At 34.0% G+C, this 14,906-nt stretch overlaps 2 protein-coding genes across 2 annotated transcripts; both read right to left on the bottom strand.

Moving 5' to 3' along the window:
• Positions 1–2,182: 2,182 nt before the first annotated feature.
• Positions 2,183–3,294, bottom strand: LOC131001325 (protein RALF-like 24). The gene has a single exon (XM_057927687.1). It carries the CDS (start codon positions 2,734–2,736, stop codon positions 2,404–2,406), a length of 333 nt encoding a protein of 110 aa, XP_057783670.1. The 5' UTR covers positions 2,737–3,294; the 3' UTR covers positions 2,183–2,403.
• A 7,246-nt stretch (positions 3,295–10,540) lies between these two features.
• LOC131001324 (adenosylhomocysteinase-like) lies at positions 10,541–12,883 on the bottom strand. Its single transcript, XM_057927686.1, has 2 exons — positions 12,005–12,883; positions 10,541–11,472 (listed from the first exon to the last, which is right to left on the bottom strand). The coding sequence occupies exons 1-2, from the start codon at positions 12,713–12,715 to the stop codon at positions 10,726–10,728; spliced, it is 1,458 nt and encodes a 485-aa protein (XP_057783669.1). The 5' UTR covers positions 12,716–12,883; the 3' UTR covers positions 10,541–10,725.
• Between the last annotated feature and the right edge of the window lie 2,023 nt (positions 12,884–14,906).

Below are 14,906 nucleotides of genomic sequence, written 5' to 3'. Positions count from 1 at the left end.
TTAGTTGAATTAAGCACCAACAAAAGGAAATGCAAGTTCAGTGTAAAGAATCACAGCTCATAAAAAGCAAAAGGATAACAAAGGAAACTGCTACAACTGCGACAAACCAGGACACATGGAAAATGACTGAATTGTCGTAGGCGACATCGATTGAATTACGCATAAGGAAGATGGTGGGTGGTTGTTTTCGCGCTTCTCCTCCTCTTGTGACCACTGGAGGCATTTCTTCTCTATTTCTGACTGCTTTAAAAAGGATATTTCAGCGAGTTTCCCAAATTTGGAGCTAGGGTTTTCGAATTGAAAATTTGGGCATTGTGATGAGTTTTTTATTGGGAATTTGGGGCTAGGCTTTTCATCTACTTTGGGTATTGTGGCAAGTTTCCCCAATTTGGCTATGTTGAAGAACGGTTTATGATGGCATATTGATTTGGGGTGTGGAGGAAAGGAGGGATATCGTGACGACGATTGAATTGCGATTGAGGAAGATGGTGATTGTTTCCGTGCTTGTCCTCCTCCCGCAGCTACTGAAGGCATTTCTGCTCTATTTCTGGCCACTTGAAAAAGGATACTATGACAAGTTTCCTGAATTTCGGGCTACAGGTTTCTGATTTAGAATTTGGGTATTGTGGCGAGTTTCTTATTGGGAATTTAGGGCTAGGGTTTTCCTCTGGTAAAGGTATTGTAGCGTGTTTCCCCAATTTGGCTATGGTGAAGAAGGGTTTATGATGACAGATTGATTTGGATATGGTGGAGTGTGGCAACAAGGAAAGAGAGATAAGAGAAAGTGGAGATGGCTGGGGATGCTGCAGTTGAATTTTTTATTTTTTATTTGACTTACCTACTTAATTTTATTTAAGGATAAAACTGTAATTTGTTTACTTAATCTAGACTTTAATCTACGGTATCAAACAACTAATTCATGGTAATCTATATTTCATATCATAACTACCAAACATAAATACATGATATCGATATTCTTTTATCTATGAAACGCATCTTGACTTAAATTATCTTATCATGCCCTAACATACCTACCAAACGAGTCATTATGCTTTAATTAGTTAATAACTTGTACGAGTGCCGCCACTCACTCCCTAATGGCCTCATGAGGGCTAAAAGAAATACTATGTCTGTCCCACCTCACTTGGAGTATTTCTTTTTAGGTTGTCATGTCCCTAGTACTTCCTTCGATCTATAAGAGTGTGCATGATCGTTGGTGGCACGAGTTTTAATAAAATGTTAGGTAAGTATGTTATTAGTGGAAGAAGGGGTCCAAAAAACAAAAGTGCACACTCTTGTAGGACGTACCAAAATGGCAAAAAGTGCACACTCTTATAGGATTGATGGAGTATATTTTTAGCAAATAAGGGTAGCTAAGGGTCACTATTTACACAATTAATGGCAAAAATAAAGGTCATTAAGTCTTGAACAAGTGGGCTATAACATTTTATACACAATAAACACTTGCTCCTAAATAATAATTTGTGAAGAACTAGGTCAAGTAAATCCGGACAGAGGGAGTAGTTTGGAGATCTAAAATCGAGAATTTCCGGGAACCGAAGGATGTTTAAATAAAAGAATTTAAAAGAAATACTAAATACAAGAATTTCAAAATTAGAAGCCTCCTCATTACATGTACTAAACACAAAGACATCCGAAGCAAGTATTACTATTCTTCCAAGGCATAATTGCTTGTTTTTAAGTGAAGTTGGTAATTTGATGTTGAGTTCTCTGGATCAATGTGAAATGGCAATGAAGTGTTTTAATTGTAGTCATCAAAGTCTTCAGTTATGAGTTTTCTTTTACTATTATTGGGAATTCGTTATGCTCACCGCTGAAAATTCGGTAGTGATTTGCTTTCTTGCAATTGTTGTAACCTTTCATGATTTTCTCAATATACATTAAATCCCTTCTTCTCTTCATGTGTTGGTGCTAAAACAAGCACAAAGAGCTGATTGAGAACACTTGATGTCTTGATTTAGTAATGTTGGACCATTAAACAAACTTGAATGATGGGAGAAGAAGAGTTGAATGTAAAAAGAGACCCAATTCTACCAGAAATGGACTCACCAAATGTATAAAAGAAAGGATATTGACAATCACTTCATTTCTACTTGAGTTGAAATATATAATCCTAGAAATCAATAGCTTTCATAATAGTAAAAGCATTAATGAGTAACCATTTCATCTAAATCACACAATCTACACTCTGAATTGTAGTGATTACAAAATCTTGATTCTTGCATTGGACAAAATTCTGAAATCAAATTACATTTATATGAAGATCATCAAGAACAAAATCCAGCACACCCGACAGCAGATATACAAAAAAGAGTGACCATAAGGTTACAAAATAGAAAAGAAAAACTATATATAAAAATAAAAGAAATTACCATAGCAGCATCACTCTCCCCTGGCGCATCTGGTGATCATCTCACAACCCCTGCCGTAGGAATTGGCGACGCCGGTGCCCTTGCAGTTGTAATACGAAGCTCCGGGGCGATCGCAGGGCACCAAATCTCTTCTGAGAGTGTCGTAACTGATGTATCTCCGGCGCATCAGCAGCGCCCTCCGATTGCTCTCGGAATCCATGAGGTCCTCCTGGAGCGCGCACTGGCCGATCTTCCCGGCGCAAACGGCGTCCAATTCGCTGGAGTTTAGATCCGATAGCGAGAGGACTGAGGCGAGCAAGAGAAGGGCAAGGGCGCACAAGGAATGCAGCTGGGGTTTGGGCATTTTGTGAGAGGATTTTTGTTAAGAGTGGTGAAAATGAGGTAACGTGTAGTATGTGAAAATGGTGGGGAGTGTCATTAATGAGTGTATACCTACTATTCTGCGCATGAGAGTGACCCACCAACCTCAAGGGGAAAGCAAGAGTTTATTGGTTGCGGACTTTTGTCAAACACTTGCAACTCACTGTGCTACAACTGGACCTACCCTTATTCGAGAAAGTAGTTTGGGATTGATCACAACCTATGCTTAACTTCATTCAACTATAAACCACACTTTACAGGTGTTACAATTTTGTAATGTATTGTAAAAAGGTAAATCGTGAGAATGAGTATTCAATTCAATTTACAAAACAGTGGTTATGGATTTTCTTATTTACATTTTTGTAAAGTTTCAGTGTCCCATACAAAATTATGTGTTCTTAAATGAGCATTCAAAAAATAAAGAGCTACTGTACTAATTAAATTGATCCGTAGATTGAAGACGAGAGCATCCACTGAGCCCCTGGCACCCACCTCTTTACACCATCTTCAATGATGTTCAAAATTTGACCAAGTTGGTCAATTTCCAACGCTAAATCTAAAAATTAAAGATTTTAAAATTTCACCAGTTTTTATGTAAAAATACAAATTTACCTTTAACATTAAAAATTTAAAAATTAATCTTTTTCACTTCTTATTTCTGACGCATTTCTCTCTCTCATGCAACAATTCTCACCATGGATGAAGATCCCATAAAAAAAGCAACTCAATCAAACTCTGACTCCTTCAGTCTGTAGCCTCCAAGGACGAAGAAAAGAGTTGCTTTGATATGCATTTTCAAATTGAGAGGCATCATCTCAAGTTTCCATCCTGTTTAATCGATTACCTTACATATATGTATGTGTATATACTGTAAATGCAAACTTAGAATATCCAACTCATTTTGCTCTAGCCAAGACTGAAGATATTCAGCGTAACTTGATAAGATTTCAACTTCTAATTCTCTTCACTCTTGGAGTTTTCTATTTGATTTCCTCTCTCTCTCTCTCTCATGCCAGATTAATATTACTAGCTAGATTAGTGTAACCAACTCTTATAGATACTAAATTTGGTGTTTTGGTGTGTGTGCATGTTGGTCTAGTGGTACAAAGTTAATGTCCAAGACTTAAGGTCCTGAGTTCAAGTCTTTCAGCGCGTGATCTTTAAAATTTCTTTATTTACTTATAATTATAATTTATCAAAAAAAAAAAAAAAATTGGTGTTTTGTTTTCATTCAAAAGCCCCCTTCAAATTCTCGTCAACTTTTGATTTGTGTGAAGCCCACATAAATTCGTGTTGGCTAGATATTGACAATTAAATATCACCCGTAGGATACATTAAATTAATCGTAAGATACATTAAATCAACAACTACAAATCAATCTAAGATATCACCATATACGAGGGATCTCCTTGGAACCATTTTTCTATATATAGAGGTAGGTTCTAGTGAGATTGCAACTTTTCGTGAGAGTGAGATGTGAGACTAATGAATAAGTTAGCAATTTTTTTTTTTTTGCAATTCATACTTTTATACAGCGAATTCATACGTGTTCTACATAAAATTCATACACTTTTTCTAGTTCTTATTTCTTATTTTAAGAGGTGCTCTCACTGTAGCCGTTCCCTATATATATATATATATATATATATATATATATATATATATATATATATATATATATATATAGGGTGTGGTTCTAGAGAGAACTACATTATTTGTGAGAACGTGAGAACCATCAAATTTAATGCATCCACTGTAAAAATTAATGCATTCACTGTTAAAATTAATGCACTCAAAAAAATAAAAAAAATTGCTCCCTTCAGGATTCGAACCCATGATCTGCATTCATCCAACAAGATGATACATCTACCGTAGATCTTGATAATCGAATGGCTGAAAATGGTTCTCCGTTCTTTTTTTATTTATGGTTCTTTCTTGAACCTCTCCCTATATATATAGCCTATAAAATAAGACCCATATTTAGCCTATAAAATAAGACTCAATATTGACGCTTGATCTTTCTTAAATAAACGGCGAGATCTTCAATCTAATTTCCTTAGGTAATTAACGTTATATTAGGTATTAGGATAGAAAAGTAATTTTAGAATTTTAATAGTATCATTTCCTTAAATTAAGGGATTACTTTTAAGTTAATATCTAACATTCCATAGATACAAAACTAATCTAACCTATACGAGCAAGGAAGTCGACAGAATAATAAAAAAATAGTTAAGTAGTATATGTTCCATATTTTGAATTAAATAAATATATGTATTGTTCGTTTAAATTTTTATAAAAATTCATACGATTATACTCTATAATTCATCACATTTCTATATTTATTTCTTTTTTAATATATTGTTCTGTATTGCATGGTGCACTAAGTTCAGTAGACCTGAACGATGCTTCTCAGTTGCACGAATTATTTTGAATTAAATAAATATATGTATTGTTCGTTTAAATTTTTATAAAAATTCATACGATTATACTCTATAATTCATCACATTTTAAACATTTTCCACTTTCGGTATTGGACTCGTTAAAGATTTTAGGATAATTTGTTATTGGATTCGTTAAAAGACTTTTTTATTTATATTGGATTCATTAAAAATTCATACATAAATAAAAAATAATTCGTACGAAAACCAAAAAAAAATTCATACAATCAGAGTTGAGGCTAAAATAATTCGTACGAAACCAAAAACAATTCATACAATCAGAGTTGTGGCTAAACTAATTCGTACGAAAACCAAAATAATTCATACGTAAACCAAAAATAATTCATAAATGCTACATTTTAATATATAATCTCGCCCCCCCCCCCCCCCCTAATTTAGGGATCACGTTGAGATTTTCACATGTTTGTTAATAGAGCAAAAAAATCGAAAAAAATTCATCTACTTACAATGAAAAATGCATACATTTTTTAAAGTAAGTGCAGTATTCGAAGCCCAATTTAAAAATGATGAATTTAAATATTCTTACATCATGAAAAAATTATCCACTTACAATAAAAAATTCATACATGTATATCCTATAATCCACATGAGAATTTTGATGCGTAACCAATTGAATTGTAACTCTCCCCAATATCTACATAATGATTTGGTTGAAATCAATTTTTAATTAATTAAATCTCCTCAGCCGTCATTTGCGTGTACAATTTCAAAGACAATAATTTCATATCTTAATTTCCCTAATTAATAAACGCGATAATCGGAAAGTTTTTGTTGGAATGATGGAAGGTGATTCGTCATTCCCAAATTTACCCTTCAGGTGAATATTTCACCGAATTTTATTGGTCTTACTCATGAACACCAGATCAGATTAATTATTTAATCTGATCCGTTAATTAGATTAGATCTACGGTCATTATATAGTCTTATTTTATGGACTAAGAGTGGTTCATTGAATAGCGGCACCCTATATATATATATATATATATATATATATATATATATATATAGGGAGAGGTTCAAATAAGAACCACTAATAAAATAAGAACGGAGAACCATTTTAAGCCATTCGATCATCAAGATCTACGGTGGATGCATCATCTTGGTGGATGGATGCAGGTGCTGGGTTCGAATCCTGAAGGGAGCAAAAAAATTATTTTTTTCGGATGCATTAAATTTTATAACGGATGCATTAATTTGTATAGCAGATGCAGTAATTTTATTGGTTCTTATGTTCTCACGCTAATTGTGGTTCTCACTATAACCGCACTCTATATATAGGAAATGACTAAAATAAGAGCATTTCTTAATATATAAAATAAGAATAATTTTCAGTCTTAGATCATCAAGATCTACGGTTGATTCGTAATCCTGTTGGATGGATTTATGGTACTGAGTTCGAATCCCAAAGGCAACAAAAATTTATTTTTCACAATTCATACCTTTATACAGCGAATTCATACGTGTTCTACATAAAATTCATACATTAAAAATTGCTCTTATTTCTTATTTTAAGATGTGCTCACACGGTAGCCCACCCCTATATAAAATTCATACATTAAAAATTTATTTTTCACAATTCATACCTTTATACAACGAATTCATACGTGTTCTACATAAAATTCATACATTAAAAATTGTTCTTATTTCTTATTTTAAGATTGGTGGGCTACCGTGAGAACACATCTTAAAATAAGAAATAAGAGTAATTTTCAATGTATGAATTTTATGTAGAACACGTATTAATTCGCTGTATAAATGTATGAATTGTGAAAAATAAATTTTTACTACCTTTGGAATTCGAACTCAGGACCATAAATTCATCCAACATGGTACGAATCAACCATAGATCTTGATGATCTAAGGGCTGAAAATGATTCTTACTCCCTCCGTCCCTAAAATAACTTCCTCTTTTTCCATTTTGGGACGTCCCCCAAATAACTTCCTCTTTTTTTCTTTCTATTTTTGGACACCTACCCCACCACTAATAATACTTTATTTATTCTTACTTTTTACTTTTCACCACTCTCAATACTAATTATAACACTTTTCACAATTTTCAATAATAATTATATCACTTTTTCTCCACTATTAATACACTTTACAACTTTTCATTAAAACTTGTGCCGTTCCCAAAGAGGAAGCCATTTCAAGGACGGAGGGAGTATTTTATATCTTAATAACTAATAAGTGTACTTATATTTTAGCCCTCCCCTATATATATATATATATATATATATATATAGGGAGAGGTTCAAGAAAGAATCATAAATAAAAAAAGACCGGAGAACCATTTTCAGCCATTCGATCATCAAGATCTACGGTGGATGCATCATCTTGTTGGATGAATGCAGATCCTGGGTTCGAATCCTGAAGGGAGCATTTATTTTTTATTTTTTTAGTGCATTGATTTTAACAGCGAATGCATTAATTTTTACAGTGGATGCATTAGATTTGATGGTTCTCTCATTCTCACAAATAATGTAGTTCTCTCTAGAACCACACCCTATATATATATATATATATATGTGTGTGTGTGTGTGTGTGTGTGTTGAAAACTAAATATACCGATTAATTTGAACTAGAAAAATAAATCAATAATAATTTGAGATTATCTTCAATTTTTATTTAGCAAAAACATTTTTTCCAACCGTGAATTTCAATGCAAAGTTTTGTTCCATAATATAATTTGCATAACTTAATAACTTGTTCCATATTGTCGTTAAATTTGATTCATGACAAAAAAAATTCAATATACATCTTAAATTTATTATAGTATAAATATCATGAAAATCGATTTAAAATGAATAAGTTACGAAAAAAAAATTAAAATTTAAAATATTATATTTTTCTCTTTTTATTAAAATTTTGTACAAGTTTTTTTTATATTTATGTATGAAAATATTTATTTATTTGCTATGACGTGTAAAACTCTATAATAATAATGCGTAATGCTAATTTTCATTATTGAATAATTTTTAACTTTATTTAATAACTGTAATTATCAATTACACTTTATATAAAGTTGAAATTTTATATTTTAAAATTCAGAATTTTATTGAGTAATTGACATGGACTATTTTATTTTTGAAACATATTTTGTAATTATTTATATTTTGATTTTATTTAATATCTATATTTATTTATTTAAATATATCATTTAATTTATTTGTTCGTCGTGCATCACATGAATGACCGTACTAGTATATATTGAAATGTAAAATTTGAATAACTACTCAAATTATATAATGTAATAATTATTTGATAATAATAATTAATTTATAGTTGAATTACATAAAATGCTAAAATCTTGAATTATTTTAGAACTTAGAGCTAGGATCCAGGCTATGCTATGTTCTCTAAATTTGAAACCTAGAGCTAGGACCCCATACTATATTCTACGTGAGGCACACGATATTGTGACCAATACCAACCCTAAACTTATGGTAGAAAATAAATATATTCTGTGATTTTATCCATAAATATGTGATTAATTTTTAATCTTAAATTCATTAAAATTCTACTTGAATATAAAAATGAACTGTACAAACTGTCCTAAAAAATTGACTCAGGGGCTACAGTCCCCCAACCCCCGTACAATACCTTCAAGTTCAACCCCCCAAATCCTGAATCCGCTCCTAAGTTCTATGATTTTACCCATATAGATATAGTTAACTCTTAACTCCAATTTGAACAAATTGCAATGGAGGCGAATATAACTCCACACGTTTTGGGATTCATTTGATGCATTTACAAGAAGGAAAACTAAAAACTTACGACTTGTTAAAGAAAATAAAAATTAGTTTTTGAGCCCATATTGTACGGTCACGGGTCGATCCTAACGCACGTATGATCCACCTGATTTGTCTTTTGTTTTTTTATTTGACAAATATTCATGTGCAACTGGTTGTCAAAATGACACTACTTTATTCGGGAAATGACACCACTTCAACATCAAATGACACTTGGATCTTCAAGTGTCATTTGTATGTTGAAGTAGTGTCATTCAGGAACCAGTTGCACGGTGCAACCGGTTGCACAGAAGAGTGCCTCTTTTTATTTTTGCTCGATCTATGTAAAATGATACTTTTATTAATAAAAAATGATATCTTTATCGATGATAAATGAAATCACGCATATAATATGATATAAAATTATACTCCCTTCGTTCACCAAATGAGTATTTCTTTTTAATAACAATTGATATTTTTTAAATATAAATAATACTTTGCAAATAATATTTTTTGTAAAAATAAATGATAATGACAGTTTTAATGCATGCAAATGACATTTTTAATGACAAAAAATGTATTTTTGCTTAAATGTAAATGATATTTTTATAAAAATAAATTATATTTATAAAAATAAACTATACATTAAAAATGACATTTTTTTTGTAAAAAATAATATTTTCTCTAATCAATCAAAAGTAAAAAAATAATTGATACATTAAAAATAATGGATCGAATCGGACTGATAGGAGAATTGGTGTTAGTTTTTTTGTGAAATGAAGTGTGTATCTTACGGTAAGCCTCTCATCGTTACAATTGAAAGGAATACATGATGAGCATATGCCAATTGTTAAAATCGATTCACCAAATTCGATAGAAAAATCCGTATTTGGTTTCAATTTCGATCGAATTTCCATGAATATATTATATATACAATCTCATTATTTAAAAAGAAAAAAATAGACGAAAAAAATAAGAGATCACAATCCAAAAATTAAAATACAAACTTTCACACAAGAAGCAAGCCTAACTAAACAAGACAAAACTAACAATATAATACAAGCATCACTAGTTCACTCATCAACAATACTAAAATGTAATTTCGACCGAGAAACTAAAACAAGTTTTGGTTTATTATTTTTCGATCAAATTAATCAATTGTAATTCTCTGCTAGAGGAGATGTTGCGGGCAGAGCTTTAGGTGGAAGCCACGCCAGCCCATTTGATCAAAAAATGTCTATGGTCAGATCAAAAAATTAATCAAAAAATACATGGCTCCGATCTAATATAGTTTCATTTACTATAATTATAAACACAATTAAAGTGATGCCCATCGAATTTCAAGGGGTTAGTGTAAAAGATTCGTTGGAGACTTATGCCAGAGGGGCTTGTATATAAGACAAAATCGAGTCACAATTTATCAATTAAAATTCACTTGAAATTATGCCAAAAGGGCTAATGAGATTCTTTGATAAATATATACTGTTCCAATTAAAATCTTCATGTTCCAAAAATAAAAAATTAAAAAATCATGTTCAATTTATGAAATTGAAACACCACACACACACACACACACAGAGAGAGAGAGAGAGAGAGAGAGTAAGGAGAGAACATCCTGAAGTTATTTTGGCCAATAGTTGCAAACCCAACCCAACATGGTAAATGGTAACTGCTGCGGCAACAAACACCTCAAACAAAAACTTAGAAACTAGAAAGCTAACACACAATCAGAAACAACAATGATCACTAGGCCCTTCTTTTTTCTCAGATGCTGCTTCTTTTCCCTTAGTACCTGTAGTGTAGAGGCTTGTAAGGTCCCTCAACCGGCACGCTAATGTAGTCCGCCTGCTCCTTGCTGAGCTTCGTGAGCTTCGCCCCTAGCTTCGCGAGGTGGAGGGCAGCCACCTTCTCGTCAAGGTGCTTGGGCAGCACGTACACCTTCTTCTCGTACTTGCCCGACTTCCTCTCATTCCACAGCTCAAGCTGCGCGATCACCTGGTTGGTGAAGGAGCATGACATGACAAAGCTAGGGTGCCCCGTGGCGCACCCCAAGTTCATCAGCCGCCCCTCAGCCAGGAGGATGATCCCGTTCTTGGTGTCCGGGAAGATCCATCTGTCCGTCTGTGGCTTGATGGTGACCCTCTTCACACCCGGGAAGGTCTCCAGGCCCTGCACGTCGATCTCATTGTCAAAGTGGCCGATGTTGCAGACGATGGCGTTGTTCTTCATCTTCCTCATGTGGTCGAGCATGATGATGTCCTTGTTGCCGGTGGTGGTGACGAAGATGTCACCGTCGGAGACTGCATCCTCGAGGGTTAGGACTTGGAACCCTTCCATGAGGGCTTGGAGAGCGCAGATGGGATCGATCTCAGTCACAATCACACGAGCACCGGCCTGTTTCAACGCAGCGGCACAGCCCTTTCCCACATCTCCGTAACCACACACCACGCCGACCTTTCCGGCAATCATCACATCGGTTGCCCTCATCAGCCCATCTGGCAGCGAGTGGCGGCATCCGTAGAGGTTGTCAAACTGGTTAAAGCAGAAGCAAACAACATAATCAGAGGCAATGAAAATGTAGAAAATTAATACTGAAATTTCTTGGCTAAAACCTTGATCTCGTAATAATAAGCTAAATCAAGACAATCGGATATTAACAACTGATTACCTAGATAATTATGGAGAACCCTATATTAAGTAACCAAATCAAAACATGATCTTTGCATCTAAGGAGACACATTGAATCGGCGTTGACACTTTATAAATCAGTAGCATTCATTAGGTATAAACAAGTATAGAGCATCACAAATATCCAAAAATGATGCATAATCCATAAACCCTAAGTAAGGATACATAAACCCCAATTGGGGATTAATAAGCTGGGCTTAAACCCTAAATGAGATGGAATCTAGATCGTCAATAGTGGGCAAAAATCCACAAAAATATCCCCAACAAAACCAGTCCCAATCAAAGGAAGCGAATCTCAATTACAAATCACAACATACATCAAATCAAAACCAAAAAACAACAAATAAAATGAAAAACAAAATAAAAAATCGAATACCTTGCTCTTGGTGACAGAATCATTGACATTAATAGCAGGGAAAAGCAGAGTGCCATTAGCCTGCATCTGATACAACCTCTTCACACCAGTCGTCGTCTCTTCCGAAACCCCAACCAATCTCTCATTCATCTTCCTATACTTGGTCGGATCGCCCTTCAGTCCATCTCTGATTAGCGTCAGAACGATCTGAAACTCCGCGTTGTCCGTCGAGCTCGGGTCCGGCAGCTTCCCAGACTTCTCGTACTCCTCCTCCGCCTTGACGCCCTCGTGGATCAGCAGAGTGGTGTCGCCGCCGTCGTCCACGATCAGATCGGGCCCGCCGCCAGGGCCCCAGTCGAGGGCACGCTCGGTGCACCACCAGTACTCCTGCAGGGTCTCCCCCTTCCAGGCGAACACGGCGGCGCTGTCGCGAGCAATAGCAGCGGCGGCGTGGTCCTGGGTGGAGAAGATGTTGCAGGAGCACCACCTGACCTCGGCGCCGAGGGCGGTGAGGGTCTCGATGAGGACGGCGGTCTGGATGGTCATGTGGAGACTGCCAGTGATCCGAGCCCCCTTGAAGGGCTGGGAGGGGCCGAATTCGGTGCGGCAGGACATGAGGCCCGGCATCTCCACCTCGGCGAGCTCGATCTCGAGGCGCCCGAAGTCGGCCTGCGACATGTCCTTGACCTTGTACTCGCGGCCGGAGGTAGTCTTCTCGATTTGGAGCGCCATGGATGCCGCGAGTTGCAGAGGATTCAGATCTGAGAAATGAGGGTTTTAGAGTAGAGATGTGGACGAGGGTGATGGAGGGAGAGGGAGGGACATATAAAGAGATGGTATTGGTGGTGGTGGGTGTCAAAACCGATAATTTCATTTTTGCCTCTCATACTTTTGCTTATTCTACTTTAATCCTCACACTTTTCTTTAATACTCCTGTACAGTATACAATTACATTCAGATCTATAGGAGCCTAAAAAAAATACTGCTGCATTCAAATCTGGAGGAAATGATGATTAAATATTCAAGCTATCAAACTTTTATTATTACATCCTAAAGTTCAATTTTGGGTTGAATTTTAGTAATATAAATTAAAAATGAGTTGGTACTATAATTTCATCGTCGAACATCGATCTATGGTAATTTTATCAAAACTGTATAATTATTCCTTTTTATTTGAAATGAAGTTTAGTAATATCGAACTAAGGTAAATCGTTATAATTTGAGGAGGTACGATGCATTATTGTTAAAAGCAAATAATAGTATTTCCTCTGTCCTCATAAAATATATCCAATTTATTATTTTTATTCGTCCACATAAAATATATTTAATTTATTTTTATTAAATTTTTCACTCACAATAAAGTGAAATTCTTACTCCACTCAAAACACATTAAATTGTTTTATTAAATCACTTGTCATTTAGAAACGAATACTTTTTATGAGAACGCAGGAAATAACTCTTTAAAAAAAATCAAGACGTAAGAGTGAAACTATAAATAATTTGACTATCAAAATATAAATTTTTAAGAGAAAAAGGCATATATCATTTAGTTTTAAATTATTTTTACACTACTAATTAAATTATGAATTATCAAAAATATTTTTTAAACTCTTAACTATTATTTGCATTTATTTTCAACTACAAAAGTTGACGTAACTCATCAAATATCACGATGTATTTAGAATTATTCATTCTTAATTTATGTTGCACAAAATAATGTCGTGTTGTATTTAATTAATTAATTTTTTAAAGTAATTGTGATCTTTTTTAATTAATAAAGCACACAGTAATACTATTTCTATTTGTATCGTGTAAATTAAAACATAAATAATTTTAAATACATTGCAACGTCAAGTAAGACGCGCCAATTTTTTGAAGTAATATTAGTAGTAATTTGCAGTGAATTAATCGAGAAAAAGAATAGGTAGACGATGTTGGGAAGCCGACAACAAACTATGGAATTAGAGGTAAGTCGGGCTCCACTACTTATATATATATATGGAAATTTCTTACCACTAGTGCTAAAATATTTAAAGCAAATCTTGAAGTCATCATAGGTTTATTTAGTAAAGATTGCACTGATTCTATTTCTAGATAAGTAAGGTTACCTAATTTATGGAAAATAGTCGTAGTTCATGGAAAAATTAATAAATTTAAAGATCCATTTTTTTTTTCTTATCATTGGAGTATTTGGTGGGATTTGGTAAAATGTCGTGACTCTCTGGTGAAAAAGACACGACGAGAAGATATCACATGGCAATTTATTCATTAGTGTGAGTCAAATTATTAAAAACACACTTAATTTTTTTCCACAGCTAAAAGAAAAACACACTGAAGTTTTGAATTATTATTTTTCGAAATGTTTAACTTCTGTCCAGAATTCGAATCACAATATATATAATATTGTTTCTCATATTTTTATATTTTCAGCAAATTTAATACTGCTAGTCACATGCGGTAGGAATTATAGAAGTAGAAAAAGTACGTGCATTATTTTATTTTATATTTATAAAAAATCCTACCCAATTTGTTGACATATATCATGGCGACATCTCCACGATCTTTGTCCTTGATGCTTAAGTGCTCGTTTGGTTCAAGTGGAGGAATGGAAAGAGAATGGAATCAAATAAAGGAGTGGAATGATAACAATAACCATTACTTTTATTAAGTGTTTGGTTTAATAATGGAAAGGAATCATTAGTAAGGGATTCTCTTTCTTTTGTTTCCCCCTCTATTTTGAGGGGTAACAAATTGGGTGATTGGGTTACCCTCATGTAAGGGTAATGGTTATCTCATTATTCAAACCAAACAACAAGCAATGGATTCAATTAATTGAATCCCTTTCCAACCTCTAAAAAACACCCAACCAAACGTGGGCTAAATTGTTATCAGATTAATAGCTCCATTTCCTTTTTATCACTAT

Source organism: Salvia miltiorrhiza, chromosome 8 (genome assembly GCF_028751815.1).
Source record: "Salvia miltiorrhiza cultivar Shanhuang (shh) chromosome 8, IMPLAD_Smil_shh, whole genome shotgun sequence".
NCBI lineage: Eukaryota > Viridiplantae > Streptophyta > Magnoliopsida > Lamiales > Lamiaceae > Salvia > Salvia miltiorrhiza.
This window is presented reverse-complemented; position numbering and strand designations above follow the sequence as displayed.